Source organism: Hemiscyllium ocellatum, chromosome X, assembly GCF_020745735.1.
Source record: "Hemiscyllium ocellatum isolate sHemOce1 chromosome X, sHemOce1.pat.X.cur, whole genome shotgun sequence".
Classification (NCBI taxonomy): domain Eukaryota; kingdom Metazoa; phylum Chordata; class Chondrichthyes; order Orectolobiformes; family Hemiscylliidae; genus Hemiscyllium; species Hemiscyllium ocellatum.
In genome coordinates this window covers 8,183,884-8,209,245 of record NC_083453.1, presented here as the reverse complement: position 1 = coordinate 8,209,245, position 25,362 = coordinate 8,183,884, and the positions used below count along the sequence as shown (strand labels likewise).

The following is a 25,362-nucleotide window of genomic DNA, read 5'->3' as shown; positions in this document are numbered from 1 at the left end:
TTGTATAGGTGTTCCTCTTTTCGCAGTTCTGGTGTACTGCAGTGTGTTGTGGTTCTTTTTGAATAGTGTCCTGATGCAGCTTCGTTTGTGTGTGTTGGGGTGGTTACTTTCATAGTTTAGGACTTGGTCTGTGTGTGTTGTTTTCCTGTGTACCCTTGTGGTGAATTCTCCATTCGGTGTTCTCTGTACTATCACGTCTAGGAATGGGAGTTGGCTATCCTTCTCTCGTGAATCGGATTCCTGTGAGTGTGGCGTTGATGATCCGGTGTGTTTTTTCGATTTCTGTGTTTTTGATGATTACGAACATGTCATCGACATATCTGACCCAGAGTTTGGGTTGAATTTGTGGTAGGGCTGTTTGTTCTAACCTTTGCATAACTGTTATGCAAAGGTTAGAACAAAAAGCCCTACCACAAATTCAACCCAAACTCTGGGTCAGATATGTCGATGACATGTTCGTAATCATCAAAAACACAGAAATCGAAAAAAACACACCGGATCATCAACGCCACACTCACAGGAATCCGATTCACGAGAGAAGAAGGATAGCCAACTCCCATTCCTAGACGTGATAGTACAGAGAACACCGAATGGAGAATTCACCACAAGGGTACACAGGAAAACAACACACACAGACCAAGTCCTAAACTATGAAAGTAACCACCCCAACACACACAAACGAAGCTGCATCAGGACACTATTCAAAAAGAACCACAACACACTGCAGTACACCAGAACTGCGAAAAGAGGAACACCTATACAAGGTATTCGCCAAAAACGGATACCCGCGCAACTTTATCACCAGATGCCTAAGAGATAGACCTCGGAACGAGGACATGCCACAACCAAAAGGACTAGCCACACTACCATACATCAGGAGCGTTTCAGAACTGACAGCCAGACTACTGCGACCCTTAGGACTCATAACGGCACACAAACCAACAGCCACGCTCAGACAACAACTTACTAGAACAAAAGGACCCGATACCCAACATGAGCAAAACTAATGTAGTTTACAAAATACCATGCAAGGACTGCACAAAACACTATATAGGACAAACAGGAAGACCGCTAACAATCCGCATACATGAACATCAACTAGCCACGAAACGACACGACCAGCTATCCCTAGTAGCCACACACGCAGACAACAAGCAACATGAATTCGACTGGGAAAACACTACTATCACAGGGCAAGCCAGACAGGGAACAGCCAGGGAATTCCTAGAGGCATGGCATTCATCCACAAACTCCATCAACAAACACATCGACCTGGACCCAATATACCAACCACTACAGCGGACAGCTGAAACTGACACCCGGAAGCGGCAAGGACAGACCACTATAAATACCGGAAGAAACATCAAAGAAGCGCTTCGCAGAATGCTCCAGAGCCCTGATGATGTCGCCTAGCCAGGGGACAAAACATTTGCAACAAAAACTTCCAGCTCGGCGAACAGAACCACAACATCTTAGGAATTCCCTAACGTAGTGGGTGCCCTTACACTGCAAGGATGGGAGTTGTTCAAGACAGCAGCTCACCACCATCTTCAAGGGATAATCAGGGATAGGCAACAAATGTTGGCCTCATCTGCACCAACCACAATTTCCTGAAAACAAAACCTAGAAGCTCAAAAAAAACTGTATCCTCAGACAGACAAAAAAAAAACAGCTTTCATTTTATCCCTACCAACTCAAAAAAATTGGGATTAAAAGGAAATACCCAAAAACCTAGTTGACTGCACAAATTTTGGCAATACGTCTACAGCATTAGACAGTAGCCAATTACCAAGTTGCACTAAAACCCCAGTCCCTCAAATTTTAGGTGCCATCACACCACAAATTCACATTTCCAACATGTGAACGTACCAGGGGACAAGTCAATTTAATTTCATTTTGCCAAAATCAGAATGTACATGAGAGAAAATTAATTCTCTAATTAAAAACTTTCCAAGCTACCCCCAGTGCTTCAATTTTAAATTGGAGATTGAGCAATAAAACAAGGATGAACACATGACCCTATTAATAAGTTTAGTTCTAGGCCTTGATGGGGTGTGGTTTCCTTGGAGCTGCACTCAGCCAGGCAAGCATGGATTCTTCTCACTCCCGAGATCAAAGCTTGCCCACGGTTGGGAGGTGTGCAGGTTTAGAGGCAAGCTACTCGCTACAGAACTGCCAGCCTCTGGCCTACTTCTGCAGCCTAATATTTAAAGTCTAGTCCAGTGAAGTTCTGATCAATGCCTCTGAGGAGGACAGTATTTGTTTGGTTATTTACATTGAATAGAAGTTTAGTATTTTCAAATTAATGGTATGGAGACCTTTACCATGTAATTATAGTACAGATAACAGACATTTATTGAATAAAATCCTAATATACTTGCATAGAATGACCTAAACGTCAGCAGTATTCAAAAAAATGTAGAAAATTTTACTTACTATACATATGTTAGAGAACCACTGAACTCCATTCGTACAGTGTAGTTCACCTGCAAGATTAGTAATATAGATACAGAGACCATCATTCACTGTATAAAGAGGTAGCAAATCAAACCTGATTAGTCACACTTCTGACAAGGATTCAAGTCTTCCTTGCTCATCACAGGAGGGTGAAAGAGAATAGACTCTTGAATGAGGTTAGTTTACATAAAACCGCAATGATTCTTTGCCAGTTTCTGGGACACCTACGCATTTAGTTAAGCAACCAATTGCCTCAGGTCCTTTGGCAAGCTGTATTGTGCATGAGTGAACACTCATCTACATAACTGAGACAACACAACAAAAAGCAAAAAGACAATAAAATATGGCACAAGTACCTGTTTCTCACTCAGAGGTGGTATAACTGAAACATTGCTCAGCTGCTTTGTTCCAATCACAGTTTTCATGTACTGGACCTGACAGGTGAGCGAATCCACAGAAACCGTATAAAAATTGGAATTGCTAATGTTGAGGGTACTCTGAAATTTAAAAAAAAGGTCAGTGAACACTCTTGGCAATTGTTAAAAATTTCAAACCAATAAAATAGTGTAAACTATGTTTTTGGGGGGGGGGGGGGGCGCGCGCGGGGGAAAGAGGAGGAGTGGATGGAGATTCATTTATACTACATTAGTGTTGAAACCAGCATATCAATTTGGGTTATGACTTTCACTAGTAATTAGCAGTGCTTTGCAATAAACAGGATTCTGATTCACACCACAGAAGTAGAAAAGGAGGGAGCACAATTTCAATGTACCCTCCTTCAAAACAAAAAAAAAATCAGAACAAAGCTGGAATATTTTAATAAAAACACTTTTGCAAACATCAGACTATTGACATAAGCAGGAATGCTTGGGCCTGTGCTCACTAGTTCAGTTTACTGAAATCTTGCCCAGCACAACTGACTCACTCCGGAGTATGATGGCTCTGTCCACGATGTTAGCTTCAAAAGTTGTTAAAAGATCTGCAATGTTTAAAACAAAAGTTCTGGCCTCGTGCCAAACTCCAGGCCGGAAAGGCCCCTCACATCGGTTCAGGCCCGAGTCACAGGTTGGTTACTTTCAAATTGTTAGAAATTGGAGTAAACAAGCACCCAAAAAGTAGTTCCTAATTTCTTCCTTGTTGGATCTCATGCAAACTGGCTGGAGTGCCAGTTTGCATGTCAAAAAAAAACTCAGCTGGCTCTGAAGCACTTGGAGGATCTGGAAGATACTATTCAAGAAAAGTTGGCAAATTCTACCTGCATCTTTAATCAGATAGGTCAGTAAAAAAAGTATGTTTCCAAATGTTGGCTGATCTACAGAAAAAGGTTAAATAGGATTATAATTGACAGGGTAGAAAGCAATAATGCATATCTCCAAATAACTTCCAAACGTTTCACACTGGCAACTATAGACTGCATCACAAAAAAATGTTTTAAAGCAATGACATTACATCACTTGTCAGCAGAATTAACAGTTTGGCCAAATGGATTAGTAATAAGCCAGACTGGATCAGCAGAGTATGCTGAATGTTATTTGCAGTAAAAAATGAGGTCTGCAGATGCTGGAGATCACAGCTGCAAATGTGTTGCTGGTCAAAGCACAGCAGGTTAGGCAGCATCTCAGGAATAGAGAATTCGACGTTTCGAGCATAAGCCCTTCATCAGGAATAAGAGAGAGAGCCAAGCAGGCTGAGATAAAAGGTAGGGAGGAGGGACTAGGGGGAGGGGCGATGGAGGTGGGATAGGTGGAAGGAGGTCAAGGTGAGGGTGATAGGCCGGAGTGGGGTGGGGGCGGAGAGGTCAGGAAGAGGATTGCAGGTTAGGAGGGCGGTGCTGAGTTGAGGGAACCGACTGAGACAAGGTGGGGGGAGGGGAAATGAGGAAGCTGGAGAAATCTGAATTCATACCTTGTGGTTGGAGGGTTTACTAACACCTTCCATCCCGACCTGAAATTCACCTGGACTGTCTCAGACTCCTCCCTCCCCTTCCTAGACCTTTCCATTTCTATCTCGGGCGACCGACTCAACACAGACATCTATTATAAACCGACTGACTCCCACAGCTACCTGGACTACACCTCCTCCCACCCTGCCCCCTGTAAAAACGCCATCCCATATTCCCAATTCCTTAGTCTCCGCCGCATCTGCTCCCAGGAGGACCAATTCCAACACCGCACAGCCCAGATGGCCTCCTTCTTCAAGGACCGCAGATTCCCCCCAGACGTGATCGACGATGCCCTCCACCGCATCTCCTCCACTTCCCACTCCTCCGCCCTTGAGCCCCGCTCCTCCAACCGCCACCAAGACAGAACCCCACTGGTTCTCACCTACCACCCCACCAACCTGCGCATACAACGTATTATCCGCCGCCATTTCCGCCACCTCCAAACGGACCCCACCACCAAGGATATATTTCCCTCCCCTCCCCTATCAGCGTTCCGCAAGGACCACTCCCTTCGTGACTCCCTTGTCAGATCCACACCCCCCACCAACCCAACTTCCACCCCGGCACCTTCCCCTGCGACCGCAGGAAATGTAAAACTTGCGCCCACACCTCCACACTCACTTCCCTCCAAGGCCCCAAGGGATCCTTCCATATCCGCCACAAGTTCACCTGTACCTCCACACACATCATCTATTGCATCCGCTGCACCCGATGTGGCCTCCTCTATATTGGTGAGACAGGCCGCTTACTTGCGGAACGCTTCAGAGAACACCTCTGGGCCGCCCGAACCAACCAACCCAATCACCCCGTGGCTCAACACTTTAACTCCCCCTCCCACTCCACCGAGGACATGCAGGTCCTTGGACTCCTCCACCGGCAGAACACAACTACACGACGGCTGGAGGAGGAGCGCCTCATCTTCCGCCTGGGAACCCTCCAACCACAAGGTATGAATTCAGATTTCTCCAGCTTCCTCATTTCCCCTCCCCCCACCTTGTCTCAGTCGGTTCCCTCAACTCAGCACCGCCCTCCTAACCTGCAATCCTCTTCCTGACCTCTCCGCCCCCACCCCACTCCGGCCTATCACCCTCACCTTGACCTCCTTCCACCTATCCCACCTCCATCGCCCCTCCCTCCTCCCTACCTTTTATCTCAGCCTGCTTGGCTCTCTCTCTCTTATTCCTGATGAAGGGCTTATGCTCGAAACGTCGAATTCTCTATTCCTGAGATGCTGCCTAACCTGCTGTGCTTTGACCAGCAACACATTTGCGAATGTTATTTGCAGCCCATTTACTGAAGACTACTGCTAACAAAATGAGGTTATATTATGTAATGTTACAGGTTCCATTTAACAATTTTACAATGCAAATACATATCAAAACAGCAGAAGGGGTGTAATTATTTGCCTCAAGTTTGGCACTCTGCAAGGCCAAATCATCATCCTATTTGCCCAATTTTTCCTTTAACCCTACAGTTTCTTTTTCTCTAGGTGCTTATCCAATTCCCTCTTGAAAGCCTCAACTGAACCTGCTGCCACCAACTTCTCATGGAGTGCATTCCAAATCCTAACCACTTCTTGGGTTTTAAAGTTACACTTGCTGCCTTTGGTTATTTTGCTAATCTTCACTCTTGTCTCTACACTCCTTCCAAACAGGGAAGGCGACTTCCTGTCTAGCCACCCGAACTAAAAAAATTGATCAAATTTAACTTCTCTAATTCTTCCTCAATTATCTCAACCATGGAACAATTCTCAAATCTTTTGCACAACCTATAAACACTTCATATCCTTCAAGATCAATATTTCAGTTAAGCTTCAAACCAAAATTTCACTATGTACTCTACCTCCATTTACAAAGCCCAAAAGCTCATACTTTCTTAACCAGTCTGTCTTCAAGTTATTTGTACACCTATATCCAGTCTTTGTGCCAGCACTCCCTTCAGAATAGCATCCTTTTTAAATTTAAAGTTCTCTAAGCGAATGCAGCACTTCATAACTTATCCTCTGCAAGAGGTTGATACACCATCCTCCCAAAAGTTCACAATACTTCAGACTGCACTCAGTTCTGTGCATAAAGTGTTCTTAACTTTAAGTAGCTGAATTTAAAACAAAAAGTAGTCTATGAAAACAAATCATAAGAAACAATTATTTAAGAACTTTATTGCATGCAGCAATCAAATAAAAACCCCTTCAGTTAGTTAAGCCTCAACCCCACTTAGTGTTATGGACCAAGCCAGACCCTGTCAAAGTGTTGAGTTAGCCTATACCCTAACTTTTTCCTTATTTTACCAGATGTGAAATGGGTATTCCAGGTGTAATGTAACTGGTCAAACCACTCAGCTTTAAGTAAAACAAAATTTAAACACTACAGTTGAAACATGATCAAAAGAAAACAAAATTAAGAACTTAACTATTGGAAAGCTTAACTGGTGTGATACAGTAGCTATTACTAATAACTGTTCCTTACTGTAACATCTCTTAAGTATACCCTTTGGCAAAAAAGTTAAGTTCAGAACAGATTCTTAAGGAAAGAGGCAACGACATCCAAGAGGGGATTTCAGAAGGTGGTCAGAGGAGTTCTTTACATGCAACTCCCCTGGACTCATATGGAGACAACTACAGCTTTAACAAACAAAAGCCCCTAGAAAAAACCTGAACTGGAAGAACTGGTCACTCCCCTTCCATTATCAAACTAGACCCTTGGGCACCTCTGCCTTTATGACCCTTCCAAAAAAGCCACCAAGGATATAACATGTTTAAAGCGACAGCATTACATTAGCGATTACCTGATTAACAGCGTCATTCAGCTACAATTCCAATCAACAGGTTGTCACAGGATGGGTCTACGATTCAATTTTTGCACATGGTTCAGACTTTTGACTGCCAAAAAAATCCCAAACTTGAAATCTTATAGGATTTTTTGTCTGGTTAAGTTTGCTTTGCAACACTTCTGATGTCACCGAACTTTAGCATGCTTCACCAGGAGCAGGTGTCACAGGGAAAGCCAGCTGCTCCTACTTGGCTAACACTTAATGGGACAAGGAACAAAAACTATGTTCAAAACACAGCCTGTTCTGCTATTAATTCCTTAAATTCCTTTGCAGGGCAATACAATTTGTCCAAGGCCCATAGAATGAGCTTGACAAAATTATCTGGCACTTTAATAAACATCTTTTGAAAGCCCCATTATTGTCAGTGACACTAATCTAGTTAATCAATGTGCCTCTAACAAATCCATGTGGACTTTCTTCAACCCAAGCAAAGTTCATTTTGCCCCAGATTAGAGTTTCTAAATGTATTGATGCTGCTGCCCCTTTAACAAGGTGACATCATCCTTTGTTTTCTACCCAAGAGGGTCATAAAGGCAGAGGTACTGATTTGTCTGGAAATGGTTACTTTCCACAATAGCAGGGGTGTGGCCAATTCCGGTTTCCTCCTAGCTTGGTTTGTTTTAGCAAGCAGTCAAAAACTGCTGGGGATGGAGAGAAGCAGCTGCAGTGAAAAGGGGCTCAGTGCCTTAACAGAAGTTTTGCCAGAACTTTCAAAAAACTCTTCTGCCTGTCTTTTGAGGAAATAAAAAGCAGGTTAGACCAAGGAGAGCCAATATTTGTTAACTCCCCGAACTTCAAGACTAGCTTTGACAAGGTGCCATGCAGGCTACTGAGTAAGGCAAGAGCCCATGGTTTCAGAGGCAAGGTGCTAGCATGGAGAGAAGCTTGGTTGTCTGGCAGAAAGCAGAGAGTGGGGATAAAAGAGTCCTCCTCAGGATGGCAGCTAGTGACAAATTGTGTTCCGCAAGGCTCAGTGTTGGGACCACAACTTTTCACTTTATACATTAACAAGCTCGATGAAGGAACTGAGGGCATTCTGACTATGCTTGCAGATGATACAAAGAGAGGTAGAGGGATGGGTAGCAATGAGGTGGTGGGGGACGGGGGGCTGCAAAAGTATTTGGACAGGTTAGGAGAGTGGGCAAAGAACGGCAGATGGAGTAGAATATGGGAAAGTGAGGGTTAGGAAGGATAGAGGCATGAACTATAGAGACTGGAGAGTTCTAACCCTAGATTCTCTCAAGGTAAATTTGCAGGTTGAGTCAGTAGTTAGGAAGACAAATGCTATGATGGTTTTTGAGGGGACTCAAAAACAGGAATGTGCTGAGGCTCTAAGAGACTCTGGTCAGACCACATTTGGAGTAATGTGAGCAGTTTTGGGCCCCATCTCTCAGAGGATGTACTGACGCTAAAGTGTGTTCAGAGGTGGTTCATGAATGGTCCCAGGAATGAAAAGCTTAACTGTGGGGCAGCACAGTGGCTAGCACTACTGCCTTGCAGCGCCAGGGACCCGGATTAGATTCCGGTCTCGGGCGATTGTGTGTGGAGTTTGCACATTCTCAGTGTCTGCATGGGTTTCCTCTGGGACTCCAGTTTCCTAAGTTCAAAGATGTGCGGGTCAAGTGAATTGGCCATGATAAATTGCCCATTGTGATGAGTGCATTAGTAGGGAGTAGGCGAGTGGGTCTGGGTGGGCTACTCTTCAGAGAGTCAGTGTGGACTTGTTGGGCCAAAGGGCCTATTTCTGCACTGTAGGGAATCTAAATCTCATTTGAAAAAGACAAGGACTCTGGATTTATAACTTGGAGTTTAGAATGCTGAGGAGGCTTTAACTGAAACACAATACTGAATAGCCTAGACAGTGTAGATGTTGGGAAGTTGTTTCCATTGGTCGGACACTATGACCTCAGGGCATAGCCTCAGAGTAAAAAGAGAAGACCTTTTAGAATGGAGATAAGGAAAAACTTCAGCCAGAGAAAGTGGTGAATCTAGGGAATTCATTGCCACAGAAGGCAGTGTGGAGGCCAGGTCATGGAGTATATTTAAGTTTGAGATAGGTTCTCAAGTACTAAGGGCGATAGGGAGAAAGTAAGAGAATGGAGTAGAAAAACTTCAGCCATGATTGAACAGCAGAGCAGACTCAATGGGCTGAATGGCTTACTTTCTGCTCTTCTGTCTTATGGACCCTGTGTTTGAATTTATCTTTTGTCAAGGAGTGTTTATAGGATGTTGCAAGAATTGGACCAGCTTCATTAAGTTATGATAGAATAACTGACTAATTCTGTTTTCTTTTGTTAGCATTTCATCCAGTGTGTTTGAGAATTGTTTTGTTTAAAGCAGCGTGGTTTGACCAGCTGCGTCACTCCTGGGCTATCCACCCTACACCTGCCAAAAGGGTTGGGTCTGGCCAGGCCCATTAAGAAAAATACTTTCAACTACAGGTTAAACTAACAGGCCTTCATTGCTGGGCTCATCTTGGCACAATTCAATTCCTAGTCCTTCCCCACTATTTGTGAAGTACAGAAGGAAGGTTAGTGCCTCCAATTTCCACACTTCCTTCTCTCAAGAAGATCTGACATCTTATCCAAGTACAGCCAACTTTCTCACCTTTGCTTGGGAATTAACTTTTAGATCAGTGGTTAGTTAGCACTTCTGCCTTACAGTTCGAGACTTGGGCTGAATTCTAGCCTTGAGCGGTGTACAGTTTGCATATTCTCCCAGTGTCTGTGGGGATTTCCTCCTGCAGTCCAAAGATGTGGGGGTTGGTGAATTGGCTATGCTAAATTGTCCCATATAGTGACCAGGGTTGTGCAGGCTAGGTGGATTTGTAATGGTGGTGGTGGTTGTGGGAGGGTGGACAGAGAAATGGTCTTCAGAGGGTTGCTGTGTATTTCATAAGCCAAACAGAATCCCTACACAGTGTATAAGCAGGCTGTGAAAACCATCTGTGTCAATACCCCTCCTTAACCACTTCTGATAAAGACAGACATATGGCACTGTTAGTGCTAGACCTATACACCCTACCTCTATACAAATTTATTCTTGGTCCTTCAACTTCATTTGTTACCACCCTGTTATTCTCTGTATACAGATGGGAGTGGTTTGGATTCTCTCCTGGTTAGAGACCAGTCTCCATTTCATTTTCTTTTCCACTACTACCCAGTGGTCCATATGGATACCAATGATGTAGGTAGAAAAAAAAAATGGATGAGCAACTAAGCACCAAATTAACCTTTTTTGGTTCTGCTTTTTTAATCTCCAGATTACTTCCTGAGCCACAAGCAAGTTAGCTCTTCAATCTTGTTGACCCTGTGTCAAAGAATTGGCTCAAAGATTAGTGAGAGAGAAAAACAGGTTAAAATTCATGGGACATTAGCACCAGCAAAGGGTGGGGTGGGGTGGGGTGAAGGAGGAGGAGGGAGCTGTTCCTGTGGACAGGCTCCACCTTAAATCAGGTTGGAACCAGAATCCTGGATGTATCACAATTAGGACTGTGACAGGGTTTTAAAAATAAATAGGAGGGGAGCTTTCAGTTGCTGCTTCAGTCGATTTGCTGATTAGCAGAAAACCAAAAATAGGACAGAAAAGAGAAAATGTCATTTGGTACAATGGAACTTAAGGCTTTGTGCACAAGGTTTTTGGAACAAGAAGCAAAAGATTTTGAATGATTAACTTCACCACTTAACCAAGTTGAAAGAAAGAGAACATGAGGCAAACGTCAGTGATAGCCCCAAGGACTGGAATAATTTCCAAATCTGGCTAAGGACTAAAAAGGTTAGAGAAGATAAACTGAAGGCAAACCAGTGAAGAATATGTAAAACAAATTTAAATCAAAGATGGGGGGGGGGGGAGAGAAGAGAAGGTCAAAGTAAACACAAACCCCTTTGAAAAAAAGATGAATCTGGGGGGACATTGAGGAAGGAAATGGCAGGAGTTAAATACTTTGCAGTCTTTACAGTGGAAAATACTTTGATTAATTTAGTATTAATAGTACACATTGGAACCAAAGACATAGGAAAGGGAAAAAGGATGAGATTCTGAAGGGAGAATATAGAGTTAGACAGGAATTTAAGGAGGAGGTCCTCAAGAATAGTAATATCTGCATTACTCCTGGTGCTATGAGCTAGTGAGGGCAGGATTAGGAGGACAGAGCAGATGAATGCATGGGAGAAGATTTACATTTTTGGATCATTGGAATCTCTTCTGGGGTAGAAGTGAACTTGCAGCGTGGGTTGGTACCTGGGACTTTGATGTTGTGGCCATTACAGAGACCTGGGTAGAACAGGGACAGGAATGGCTGTTGCAGGTTCCAGGGTTTAAATGTTTTAGTAGGGTCAGAGATGGGGGTAAAAGAGGGGGAGGCATGGCATTGCTTGTCAAGGATAGTATTACAGCGGTGGAAAGGATGATGGAGGAAGACTAGCCATCTGAGGTTAGAAATAGGAAAGGTGAGGTCACCCTGTTAGGAGTTTTCTACAGGCCTCCTAATAGTCCGAGAGAAGTAGAGGAAAGTATTGCGAGGATGATTCAGGAGAAGAGTGAAAGTAGCAGGGTGGTTGTTATGGGGGACTTTAACTTCCCAGATATTGACTGGGAAAGCTATAGCTCGAGTACGTTAGATGAGTCGGTGTTTGTCCAATGTGTGCAGGAGGGTTTCCTGACACAAAATGTAGACAGGCCAACAAGAAGTGAGGCTATACTGGATTTGGTTCTGGGTAATGAACCAGGCCAGGTGTTAGACTTGGAGGTAGGTGAGCACTTCAGGGACAATGACCACAATTCGGTGACTTTTACTCTAGTGATGGAGAGGGATAAGTGTGCACTGCAGGGCAAGAGTTATAGCTGGGGGCAGGGAAATTATGATGCGGAGAGGCATGACTTAGGATGCGTGGATTGGAAAAATAGGCTTCAAGGGAAGAACACAAATGATATGTGGAGATTGTTCAAGGAACAGCTAATGGGTGTCCTTGATAAGTATATACCAGTCAGGCAGGGAGTAAAGGGTCTTGTGAGGGAGCCGTGGTTTAATAAGGAATTGGAATCCCTTGTGAAAGGAAAAGGGGCGGCCCATGTAAAGATGAGGCGTGAAGGTTCAGTTGGGGCGATTGAGTGTTAAGGTAGCCAGGAAGGATCTAAAGAGAGCTAAGAGCAGCGAGAAGGGGACATGAAAAGTCCTTAGTTGGTAGGATTAGGGAAAACCCAAAGGCTTTCTATAGGTATGTCAGGAATAAAAGGATGACTAGGATAGGTATCGGTCCAGTCAAGGATAGTAGTGGGAAGTTGTGCGTGGAGGCGGAGGAGATTGGAGAGACACTAAATCAATACTTTTCGTCAGTATTCACTCAGGAACAGGACACTGTTGCTGATGTGAATATTGAATCACAAGTGATTAGAATGGATGGCCTTGAGGTATGTAGGGAAGAGGTCTGGGGAATACTGGAAAGGAAAATAGATAAGTCCCCTGGGCCTGATGGCATTTATCCTAGGATCCTCTGGGAAGCTAGGGAGGAGATAGCGGAGCCATTGGCCTTGATTTTTATGTTGTCGTTGTCTACGGGAATAGTGCCAGAAGACTGGAGGATAGCGAATGTGGTCCCCTTGTTCAAGAAGGGGAGTAGGGATAGCCCTAGTAACTATAGGCCAGTGAGTCTCACTTCTGTTGTGGGCAAAGTTTTAGAGAGAATTGTAAGGGATAGGATTTATGAACATCTGGATAGGAATAATGTGATCAAGGATAGTCAGCATGGTTTTGGGAAGGGCGGGTCGTGCCTCACAAACCTTTGAGTTCTTTGAGAAGGTGACCAAGGAAGTGGACGAGGGTAAAGCAGAAGATGTGGTGTATATGGATTTTAGCAAGGCGTTCGATAAGGTACCCCATGGCAGGCTAATACAAAAACTACGGAGGTATGGCATTGAGGGTGCATTAGAGGTTTGGATTAGGAATTGGCTGGCTGGAAGGAGACAGAGGGTAATAGTTGATGGTATAGGTTCATCTTGGAGTGCAGTTACTAGCAGTGTTCCACAAGGATGTGTTTTGGGACCATTGCTGTTTGTCATTTTTATAAATGACCTAGAGGAGGGGCTTGAAGGCTGGTTGAGCAAGTTTGTGGATGATACGAAAGTTGGTGGAGTTGTGGACAGCGAAGGAGGATGTGGCAGGTTACAGGCGGGATATAGATAAGTTGCAGAGCTGGGCAGAAAGGTGGCAAATGGAGTTCAATGTAGCTAAGTGTGAAGTCATTCACTTTGGTAGGAGTAACAAGATGATGGATTACTGGGCTAATGGTAGGCTGCTTGGTAGTGTGGATGAGCAGAGGGATCTTGGTGTCCATGTACACAGATCTCTGAAAGTTGCCACCCAGGTAAATAGTGCTGTGAAGAAGGCATATGGTGTACTGGGCTTTATTGGTAGAGGAATTGAGTTCCGGACTCCTGAGGTCATGTTGCAGTTGTATAAGACTCTGGTGCGGCCTCATCTGGAGTATTGTGTGCAGTTTTGGTCGCCATACTATAGGAAGGATGTGGAGGCATTGGAACAAGTGCAGAGGAGGAATACCAGGATGTTGCCTGGTATGGTAGGAAGATTGTATGAGGAAAGGCTGAGGCACTTGGGGCTTCTCATTGGAGAAAAGAAGGTTTAGGGGAGATTTGATAGAGGTGTACAAGATGATTAGGGGTTTAGATAGGGTTGACAGCAAGAACCTTTTTCCGCTAATGGAGTCAGCTGTTACTAGGGGACACAGCTTTAAATTAAGGGGTGGTAGGTATAGGACAGATGTTAGGGGTAGATTCTTTACTCAGCAGGTTGAGTGTTCATGGAATGCCCTGCCAGGAGCAGGTGGTGGACTCTCCCTCCTTATGGTCATTTAAGCAGGCATTGGATAAGCATATGGAGGTTATTGGGCTAGTGTAGGTTAGGTAGGCTTCGGTCGGCGCAACATCGAGGGCCGAAGGGCCTGTACTGCGCTGTATTTTTCTATGTTCTATGACCTGTACACAAAGGATGGATTGCACCTAAATTGGAAGGGGACCAATACACTGGCAGGGAGATTTGCTAGAGCTGCTCAGGAGGATTTAAGCTAGTATGGTGGGGATTGGGACCCAGGGAGATAGTGAGGAAAGCGATCAGAGACTGTTACAGTCGAGAACAGAAGCGAGTCAGTCAGGCACGGAGCAGAAAACAATGTCGGACTGATAAATTAAATTGTATTTATTTCAATGCAAGAGAGACCTAACAGGGAAGGTAGATGAACTCAGGACATAGTTAGGAACATGGACTGGGATATAATAGCAATTACAGAAACATGACTCACGGATGGGCAGGACTGGCAGCTTCATGTTCCAGGATACAAATGCTACAGGAAGGATAGAGAGGAAGGTGAGAGAGGAGTGGGAGTGGTGTTTTTGATAAGGGATAACATTACAGCTGTACTGAGTGAGGATATTCCCAGGGAAGTTATTTGGGTGGAACTGAGAAATAAGAAAGGGATGATCACCTTATTGGGATTGTATTATAGACCCCCTAATAGTCAGCAGGAAATTGAGAAACAGACTTGTAAGGAGATCTCCGTTATCTAAGAATAATAGGGTGGTTATGGTAGGGGATTTCAACTTTCAACTTATGGCAGACTGGGACTGCCATAGTATTAAGTGTTTAGATGGAGAGGAATTTATTAAGTGTACACAAGAAAGTGTGTCAGTATGTGGATGTACCTACTAGAGAAGGTGCAAAAACGTTGCCTTCTCTTGGGAAATAAGGCAGGGCAGGTGACTGAGGGGTCAGTGGGGAAGCACTTTGAGGCCAGAGACCATAATGCTTTTATATTTAAAAGAGTGATGGAAAGGATAGACCAGGTCTAAAAGTTGAAGGTCTGAATTGGAGGAAGGCTAAATTTTGACAGTATTAGGCAAGAAATTTGATTGGGGGCAATGGAAAATGGGAAGCCTTCAGAAATGAGTTCAGCGTCCAGAGATAGCATATTCCTGTTAGGGTGAAAGGAAAGGCTGAAAATGTATTGCTGGAAAAACAGGTCAGGCAGCACCCAAGGGAGGAGGAGAATTGATGTTTCAGGCAGGAGCCCTTCTTCAGGAATGAGGAAAGTGACACACTTTCCTCATTCCTGAAGAAGGGCTCATGCCTGAAACGTCGATTCTCCTTCTCCTTGGATGCTGCCTGACCTGCACTTTTCCAGCAACACATTTTCAGCTCTGATCTCCAGCATCTAGTCTTCACTTTCTCCTGAAAGGAAAGGCTGGTAGATATAGAGAATGCTGGATGACCGTGGAAAATTGAAGATTTGGTTAAGAAAAAGGAAGCATATGGTAAAGACAGGAGCAATCGAGTGAATCCTTCGAAGAGTATATAGGCAGCAGGAATATACTGGAGGGAAATCAGGAGGGCAAAAAAGGAGACATGTCATAGCCTTGGCAAATAGAGTTAAGGAGAATCCAAAAGGATTTTTACAAATACATTAAGGGCAAAAGAGTAACTCGGGACAGAATAGCACCCCTCAAAGATCAGCAAGGTGGCCTTTATGTGGAGCTGCAGGAGATGGGGGAAGATACTAAATGAGCATTTTGTATCAGCATTTACTGTGGAGAAGGACAAGGAAGAGATACAATGTAGGGGAATAGATGGTGACATCTTGCAAAATGCTCATATTACACGGGAGGAGGAAGTGCTGGATGTCTTGAAATGCATACAAGCGAATAAGTCCCCAGGACCTGATCAGGTGTACCCGAAAACTTTGTGGGAAGCTGGGGAAAGTGATTGTTGGGCCCCTTACTGAGATATTTGTATCATAGATAGTCACAGATGAGGTCCTGGAAGACTGGAGGGCTGGCTAGCATGGTGCCACTATTTAAGTAAGGTAATAAAAAGGACAAGCCAGGGAACTACAGACCGGTGAGCCCGATGTCAGGCAAGTTGTTGGAAGGAATCCCAAGGGACAGGATGTATATGTATTTGGAAAGGCAAGGACTGGTTAGGGATAGTCAATACTACTTTGTGTGTGGGAAATCACATTTCACGAACATTTGAGTTTTTTGAAGTAACGCAGAGGATTGAGGGCAGAGCAGTAGCTGTGATCTATATGGACTTCAGTAAGGCGTTCGACAAGGTTCCCCATTGGAGAGTGGTTAGCAAGGTTAGATCTCATGGAAATACAGGGAGAACTAGCCATTTGGATACAGAACTGGCTCGAAGGTCAAAGGTGGTGTGGAGGGTTATTTTTCAGACTGGAGACCTGTGACCAGTGGAGTGCCACAAGGATCAGTGCTGGGTCCTCTACTCATCATTTATACAAATGATTTGGATGTGAACATAAATCCACCAACGTTGGAGGTTTAGTGGACAGCAAAGAACGTTACCTCAGTACAATGGGATCTTGATCAGATAGAGTTTAATTCAGATAAATGAGGTGCTGCATTTTGGAAAAAAATCAAATCTTAGCAGGACGTATACACTTAACGGTAAGGTCCTAGGGAGTGTTGCTGAACAAAGACCTTGGAGTGCAGGTTCATAGCTCCTTGAAAGTGGAGTCGCAGGTAGATAGGATAGTGAAGGCGGCGGTTGGTATGCTTTCCTTTATTGGTCAGAGTATGGAGTGTTGGGAGGTCATGCTGTGGCTGTACAGGACATTGGTGAGGCCACTGTTGGAATATTGCGTGCAATTCTGGTCTCCTTCCTATCGGAAGGACATTGTGAAACTTGAGGGTTCAGAAAAGATTTCCAAGGATGTTGCCAGGGTTGAAGGATTTGAACTATAGGGGGAGGGTGAACAGGCTGGAGCTGTTTTCCCTGGAGTGTCAGAGGCCGAGGGGCGACCTTATAAAAAGGTTCATAAAATGATGAGGGGCATGGATAGGATAAATAGACAAAAAGTCTTTTCCCTGGGGTGGAGGGAAGTCAGAACTACAGGGCATAAGTTTAGGGTGAGAGGGACAAGATATAAAAGGGACCTAATGGGCAACTTTTTCATGCAGAGGGTTGTGTATGGAATGAGCTGCTAGAGGAAGAGGAGACAGCTGGTAAAATTACAATATTTAAAAGGCATCTGGTGGTAAGGACAAGCCAGGGAACTACAGACCGGTGAGCCTGATGTCAGTGGTGGGTATGTTGTTGGAGGGAATCTTGAGGGACAGGATATATATATATATATATATATATATATATATATATATATATATATATATATATATAGAGACAGGTTGGACCAAAGGGTCTGTTTCAGTGCTGTACATTTCTAGGACTCTAGAACAGCTTGCCCTTGGAGCTTTGTGATTAAATTTAAAAGACAAGAAATAAATCAGACATTTGTAGGATTAGTGAACAGATGAAGTCGACTGCAGCAGTTCGAGGCAACAACTCCTCACCACCTTAAGGTGGAACAGGAGATGGGTAATAAATGCTAGCCCAGCCAGCAATGTCCCACTTCCCACAAATGAAGTAATAAATCACTGGGAATCAGCGGTTTCAATCTTGAGAAAAATAAAGAATGAAATGGGAATACAGCAGATTTGTTGGAGGGAGATCCTGCCTAACAAATGGCTATTTAAAAAAAAAAGCCAATTTTTGATGGTGGTTGTGCAGTTACCAGTTTACACGGACTGCAGCAAGACCTTTGACTGGGTCCCACATTGAAAGTTGGCCCAGAAAAGCAAGAGCTCATAGCTCCAGTCTTCATCCTTGACCTGCTGTGCTTTTCCCAGCTCCCCTCTTACCCACTCTGACTCTCCAGTTCTCACAGAATTCAAGACAAGTTGACAAACTAGATCCAAAAATTGACATAAGTAGGAGACAAAGGTGGTGGGTTGATATTTTAGTTCGAAGCCTGTGAACAGCAATGTACTATAGGGATTGGTGGTGGGATCCTTGCTGTTCTTATGCTAACTAATGACTTGGATGTCAAAGATTTAAGTTTGTTGATAGCAAACATTGGTGGTGGGGAGGATGATAACCGGAGGCTACAGTCAGATATTGATCAGTTGATAAACTGGGTAAAGCAATGGCAGATAAAATTTAATCCTGATAAAAGAATGAGGTGATGCATTAAGGGGTCTAATAAGGGAAGGATGTTCAGTGATCCCTTGGGTGTACAGAGCAACAGAGGGACTTTGTATACAAATCCCAAAGATCCCAGAGGGTGTCAGCACAGGTAGACAGGGTATTGCAGAAGGCACATGGGATGTTTGCCTTCATAGGACAGCATGGTTAGCACTGCTGCCTCTTAGTGCCAGGGACCCAGGTGACTGTGTGGAGTTTACACTCTTTCCCATGTCTGCATAGGTTTCTGCCAGGTGCTCCAGTCTTCTCCCACAATTCAAAGATGTGGGGGTTAGGTGGGATTGGCCTTGTTAAATTGTCTGCATGGAATGCTCTTTGGAGGTTTGGTGCAGATTTGATGGACCAAATGGCCTCTGTCCACACTGTAGGGGTTCCAAGATGAGCCAGGATGTAGAATATGGAGGATGGAAGTCTTGTCACAAAAAAAATCATTGGTTAGGCCACAGTGAAAGTGTACCGACCAGAACTGCATAAATCAGAAGGATGTTATTGTACTGGAGCAGGTGTAGGGGAGATTCACCAGAATGTTGCCAGAGATCAGTTACAAAGAGGGGCTGGGTTTGTTTTCCTTGCAGAGGCGGCTGGGGAGAAGTTACAAGGACACGGACAGTAGATTAAGAATCCTTTCCCTCAAAGCAAACATTCCTTCAACCAGAAGGTGAAAGTTAGAAGCTAAGCAGTAATTTGTTTAGGAGGAAAGAAAAACAACCTGTTGGACCCAGAGGGCGGTAGATATCGGGAACATATGCAAGACAGCAGTAATGAAAATATGGTTCTGTTATAATAAAACTAGACACACCAAAGCCAATGGCTGGAAATTAAAAGTGGGAGACCAAAAATAGTAGGAACAGCTAAACAAATATTTAAAAACAAACATCAGGAAAGAAAAAGTGTAGTAAAACCTGTAAAAGGTACAAAAAAAAAGTACACTCCAAAGAAATATGTCCAAATGGGAAAGATGACTCTCAAACATCTCTTCAGAAATGGAAAGAGTATAACTCTGGACATCAAATTAAACTCACTGAACCAGAATCAAGTTAAACTGCCAATCCTGCTAGGTCTATCTGAACCAGATCAGTTATTCTGACAGCAGCCCAACTTAGAGACCCAAAACAGAATGTGACAACATAACTGCTAGGTCCTGGTTAGCACCTGAAAAGGAGAAAATAAAAGCTTAAGAATCTGAACATGAATGGTGGAATATTTCCTCTCAAAGGGGAGGATTTCTTCAATTTCAAGGTAAACCAATAAATATGTGGAACAAAAAAAAGTATCTGATGCTGGCTGATGATACTATTTATCTTCCAGTGGGAAGGAAGGAAAAATATTAATTTGACATGTACTGGAGGTTACAAGCCAACCAGTCATTTGAGTTGATTAAAAAAGTAACTTAGTGCTGGGTCCACTACTTTTCATCATTTTTATTAATGACTTGGATGGGAGCATAAAAAAAAAAGGCACAGTTAGTAAGTTTGCAGAGGACACCAAAATTGGAGGTGCAGTGAACAGCGAAGGTGGTTACCTCCAATTACAACGTGATCTTGACCAGATGGGCCAATGGGCTGAGTGGCAGATGGAGTTTAATTTAGATAAATGTGAGGTGCTGCATTTTGGAAGAGCAAATCTTAGCAGGACTTTTACACTTAATGGTAAGGTCCTAGGGAGTGTTGCTGAACAAAGACCTTGGAGTGCAGGTTCATAGCTCCTTGAAAGTAGAGTCACAGGTAGATAGGATAGTGAAGGCGGTGTTTGGTATGCTTTCCTTTATTGGTCAGAGTAAAGAGTACAGGAGTTGGAAGGGTCATGTTGCAGCAGTACAGGACATTGGTTAGGCCACTGTTGGAATATTGCTTGCAATTCTGGTCTCCTTCCTATCGGAAAGATGATGTTGTGAAATTTGAAAGGCTTCAGAAAAGATTTACAAGGATGTTGCCAAGGTTGGAGGATTTGAGTTATAGGGAGAGACGGAACAGGCTGGGGCTGTTTTCCCTGGAGCATCAGAGGCTGAGGGGTGACCTTATAAAAAAGGTTCATAAAATTATGAGGGGTATGGATAGGATAAATAGACTCCCCCTGGGGTGGGAGTCCAGAACTGGAGGGCATAGGTTTATGGTGAGAGGGGAAGATATAAGAGAGACCCAAGGGGCAACGTTTTCACACAGAGGGTGGTACGTGTATGGAATGAGCTGCCAGAGGATGTGGTGGAGGCTGGTACTTATACAATTTCAACATTTAAAAGGCATCTGGATATGAATAGGAAGGGTTTGGAGGGATATGGGCCAAGTGCTGGCAAATGGGACTAGATTGGACCGAAGGGTCTGTTTCCGTGCTGTACATCTCTATGACTCTAGTAAATTAGAGGGAAGAGTTGTAGCAAGAGTAGTAAAATCAATTCCTCTTTATAGGAATTGGTTTCATCTTTGAAATTATCTGGCTAATGAAAAGTTATTGGCTTCAGTCAGGGTGGTAAAACCACAAGATAAACTAGAAATACCGCAGAAGAAACATCTTGCGTTGTTTGGAGTGTTTTGATTAGACCTCACGCTATACTTTTTCTTTGCACCCATGAGACAGGGAGGTGACTTGGAAAATCTCATTGTATGCAACAACTGGATTAAATGGGAAAACAAAGGATGAAGGCAAAGGAGGACAAAAAAAAAACTGAAAGATGGCGTCCATCTTTAATAGAAACACAGCAAGGGCTTGAATAAAACAGCCTACTCAAACTGAAATCTGAACCAGAGTGTTATTGCTCACGTCAAAAGGATGAGGAAAGAGACTACCTCCCACCAGCTGATGAGCAGTGGTCCCTCAGGTGGTACTGCCAAGAGCATTATGGTGAAATATTTGAGTGGATCATTAAGTGATCTGCCACTGGAATTTAATGTTAGGAAAACAGGCTTAGGTATTAACATTTTTATTGGTCAGAATTACATAGATGGTCAATGCTTTGCCAGACACCACAGAGGGGGTTTTGTGGGGGGGGGGGGAACTCTGTAGCCTGGCATGCTTTAATACTACTGCATTAGAAGGTTTGATATTTTATCAGGGCTGATAATTTCATTCTAGGGGCATACCTATCCTATAGGAACCTCAGCAGGGCTCAACCGCTGGTCTAAAAGATCCCCCACAAAACACACTTCATTACTCAGATGCAGTAATGCCTCTTTCCTCATTAAGTCAGAAGGACTTTGCAGTTTAAAAAAAAACTTACTGCCAGTTTATACTTACAAAAGTTAAATCCCTCATTTAATATAGTAACTAGCAATTTAAAGTTACTGCATTACACTGCAAAGCAGGACGACTTTTTGTACTTCCATAAGTTGGAACACTTGGTTCTACCTTAACTCCAAGATGGTGCAGGTCATCACACCACACCTGTTAACCAACCATAGACTTGATGAGCACCTCCAGGCAAGATTTTTTTGTTACAAAGCTAGTAAGATGACTTTTCAAAAGGAGGGTGAAGAAAAACAACATTTCACATTTGCAACATCCAATGACAAGATAGCTTGATTTTAAACTAGCTCAGGAACTTGCAGTAGACATTTCAGGTCTCATGGCTGAAGTACAGCCAATCAATTGATCTTCAAAATTTGTATATTATGGTCAAAGAACTGCATCTCTGGTGTGCAAGGTGCCAATGGCCCATTCTTAGGCCTCAGGCCAAGATGCCTCTCAGCTTGGATCATGTTGGGGGTACAGGCAAAATTTGAACCTTATTACAATCATTTATTCAAGTTGCTGCATCCACCACATCTCCACAAGCAGCTTGTGATTGAGGGGACCCAAATCTGGAGGCAGGCAATTTAAACAGTTACTTTTGCAGTAAGCTAGGTCATCTGCTCATTTCTCTTGTTGCTGTACATAAATTAGCTGCCACTTTCCCCATATAAGGGTGATAACAGGTCAAAAGCAATTCTTCAAAATCTAAAAGGACTTGGATGTGGGGGGAAAAAAAAAGTGTTGTAATTTCATTGAAAGACAGTTACCATGGTTTTCAATATCCTTTTGCATATTAGCCTAAACATTTTTACAAACTTGTTAAATCTAAATACTGACAAAAAGGTTTCAAACAGAGAGAGATTAAATTACATCTCTTCAGAAATGGTAAGAGTATAACTCTGGACATCAAGTTAAACTGCCAATCCTGCTAGGTCTATCTGAACCAGGTCAGTTATTCTGACAGCAGCCCAACTTAGAGACCCAAAACAGAATGTGACAACATAACTGCTAGGTCCTGGTTAGCACCTGAAAAGGAGAAAATAAAAGCTTAAAAAGGTACAGATATTTGAGATAAACCAGATTAGATTAAAAAAGGGAAAGTCTGGAGTGCAAAACTCCAAAATGGAATAACTGAAAGTACTTCCAAATACAGTTCTTCTATAATGCAATGGCTGCGTTGTCTCATATTATAGAGGGAAAAAAAAAGTCACTTTAGAAACAGTGCTTAACATATTGGGGCTGCAATCATGTTGCAGCCAGCACATCTTAAGAAGTCATGCTTTAGAAACAGTGCCCCTAATTCAATTGTATTGATGAAACACCCATTATAAAAAATGACCCATACTAGCGTTTCAATATATTAAGTAAAATTCATTACGGTCATGTCAATGAAGACTCTGGAGTTATTGTTGTCAAACTTCACAAGGACCACTCTGATTCCATCATCATTCACAACCACTGACCGAGGGAACAAGAAGAAGACAACCAATCCAGATATCAGCAAGCACACGAATATGGAAATGAAGACATACAATTTCCTGAAACACAAGAGACATTGTTTAAACTTCTGCATAAAACAATGTTCTATTTTTAAAAACCATAGCTTTCAAAATTAGTTCTAACCCCAGAAAAGATTAGAATCTCAATGTTTCACAGCAATAATGCATTTGAAACCCGAGTTTGTAGCTAATAGATATACTGGCAGATAGAATACAAAGTGTGAGAAAGAGAGGTTATGTACTTTGGTAGGAGTGTAGACTTTACACTTCAGATTTCTGAAGTGTAAAAGGGACTTAAATCAAGAGTTCAGGATACAAAAAAAGTTAACATGCAGGCAGTTAGGAAGGCAAAAAATAACTAACATTCATTGAGGGGGCTAAATACAACAGCATGGATGTACTGCTGAAATGTACTAGGTTCTGGTCATTTGGAATACTGAACAGTTTTGGGCTCATTACAAGGAGCAGTTGAGGATTCTGGAGTCTAGTCTCTCCTCAGAGCATCTTTTGATCAGATGTGGTAAGTCATCTCCAGTGCAATCACACCCTTCTGATATTATCATGACCAGAACTGCAGAGTAATCAATTTGTGTCCGAATCAGTGTTTTATATAAAGTTGCTGGAAAAGCTCAGCAGATCTGGCAGCAGTGGAGAGAAATCAGAGTTAATGTTTTGGGTCAAGTGAGCCCTTCTCAGAACTGACAGTAGCTAGGAAAGTGTTTTAAAAAAACCTGCAGATGCTAGAATCCAAAGTCGACAGGCAGGAGGCTGGAAGAGCACAGCAAGCCAAGCAGCATGAGGTGGTGGACAAGTCAACGTTTCGGGTATTAACACTTTTTAGGGTTAAACATGGGCTTAGGGGGTGCAACAGATAGAGGGATGGGAAGGGGAAGAGTAGCAGAACGGTGAGGTAGTGATAGGTGGACACAAGCGAGTATGACCTGGATAGTTGATGGGAGGGAGGAATCTGGAAGGAAGAGTTAGAGGGTGGAATGGAATGTAGGAGGCAGAAAGCTGTTTGAGATGAAAGAATTAGGCAGCCTACAGTCCAGAGGGCTTAATATTGGAATTCTAATTCCAAATAACTTTTCCACCCATCTCCTGGCTCCTTTTCCAGCCCTGCCTTCTCCTTTACATTCCATCTACTGACCCTTCCTTCCAGCTACCAAACAAACATCTCTCAACCAGGGTGTACCCACTACCGGTGTTCACTTATTACCGCACCATTCGGCTACTCTTATCCCCCACCCCCTTAATGTAGTTCCCCTACCCCTGGTCTTGAAGGGTTAATACCCAAAACATTGACTTCACCTCCTGATGTTGCCAGGCTTGCTGCATTCTTCCAGCCTCCTGTTTGTCTACTGTAGACAAGGAAATATTGGTTTACATGCAGAAGACTACGATGGGGAGAGGAGTAAGGAGTAAATTACAGGCAGATAGATCCCAAGGGAAGAAGAACAGTTGGACAAAGGATGGATAACAATCTGGCTATGAGGGCGAGTAGCTATTAATGGGGGCTGTTAGAAGCCAATGGGTTGTGTGTAACAGCAGACTGTGATAAGGCCTGGTGTGGGGTATGGGGTGGGGGCTGGGGCAAGGACATTGTAGATGGTGTCAAGTGCAGGTAAAGCATTGGGGGTGGTGTTGGAGTGAAGGAAGAGCACACCAGGGGAACCATCTGAGGAAAGTTGACAAGGGAAGGGAGGGGAATATGTCTGGTGGTGGTAGCAATGGCAGCTAATGATCCTCTGGATGTGGACACTGGTGGGATGCTAGGTAAGGACAAGGGCAACCTATCACTGTTGTGGGACAAAGAGGGGGTGAGGGCCAAAGTGCAGGAGTTGGGTCAGACCTGGCTGACAGCCCTGTCAACAACGATGCTGGGGAATCTTCAGCTGAGGAAGGTGGAGGACATTTCAGAGGCTCCCTTGCCAAAGTTGGCATCATTGCTACAGATGCTATGGAGACAGGAATGGGAGATTGGAAATAGAGTCTCTACAAGAAGCTGGGTGTGAGGATATATAGTCAAAAAGTCAAAAATCAGTAGGTTTGCAGTGGAATATTTTAATACTTTCTTGCTCCTTTATTATGTAATCCAACTAATGAAGACAAGCATTCCATATGCCTTCTTTGCCACCCTTTATGCTGATACCATCAGGGATCTACAGACTCTTCCTCAGCACTCCCTCGGGACCTACCATTCATTGTGTATATCCTTCCTTTATTAGGCCTCCCCAAATGCCAACTTGTCAGGATTAGATTCCATCTGCCATTGTTCTGCTCAAAATTTACCAGCTGGTCAATATCACTGTAGCCTCAGATCATCCTCCTCCCCAATTTGTCTC

General features: G+C 43.5%; 1 protein-coding gene across 1 annotated transcript in view; it reads right to left on the bottom strand.

Annotated features, from left to right (window-relative positions):
- The window catches only part of LOC132805694 (transmembrane protein 106C-like), a 68,234-nt gene that overhangs the window by 17,274 nt on the left and 25,598 nt on the right, over nucleotides 1-25,362 (bottom strand). The window contains exons 3-5 of the mRNA XM_060820880.1: nucleotides 22,897-23,056; nucleotides 2,814-2,954; nucleotides 2,437-2,486 (exon numbers count right to left, since the gene is read on the bottom strand). Of these exons, the coding sequence (XP_060676863.1) occupies nucleotides 2,437-2,486; nucleotides 2,814-2,954; nucleotides 22,897-23,056 (351 nt within the window). The remainder of the gene's footprint in view (nucleotides 1-2,436; nucleotides 2,487-2,813; nucleotides 2,955-22,896; nucleotides 23,057-25,362) is intronic.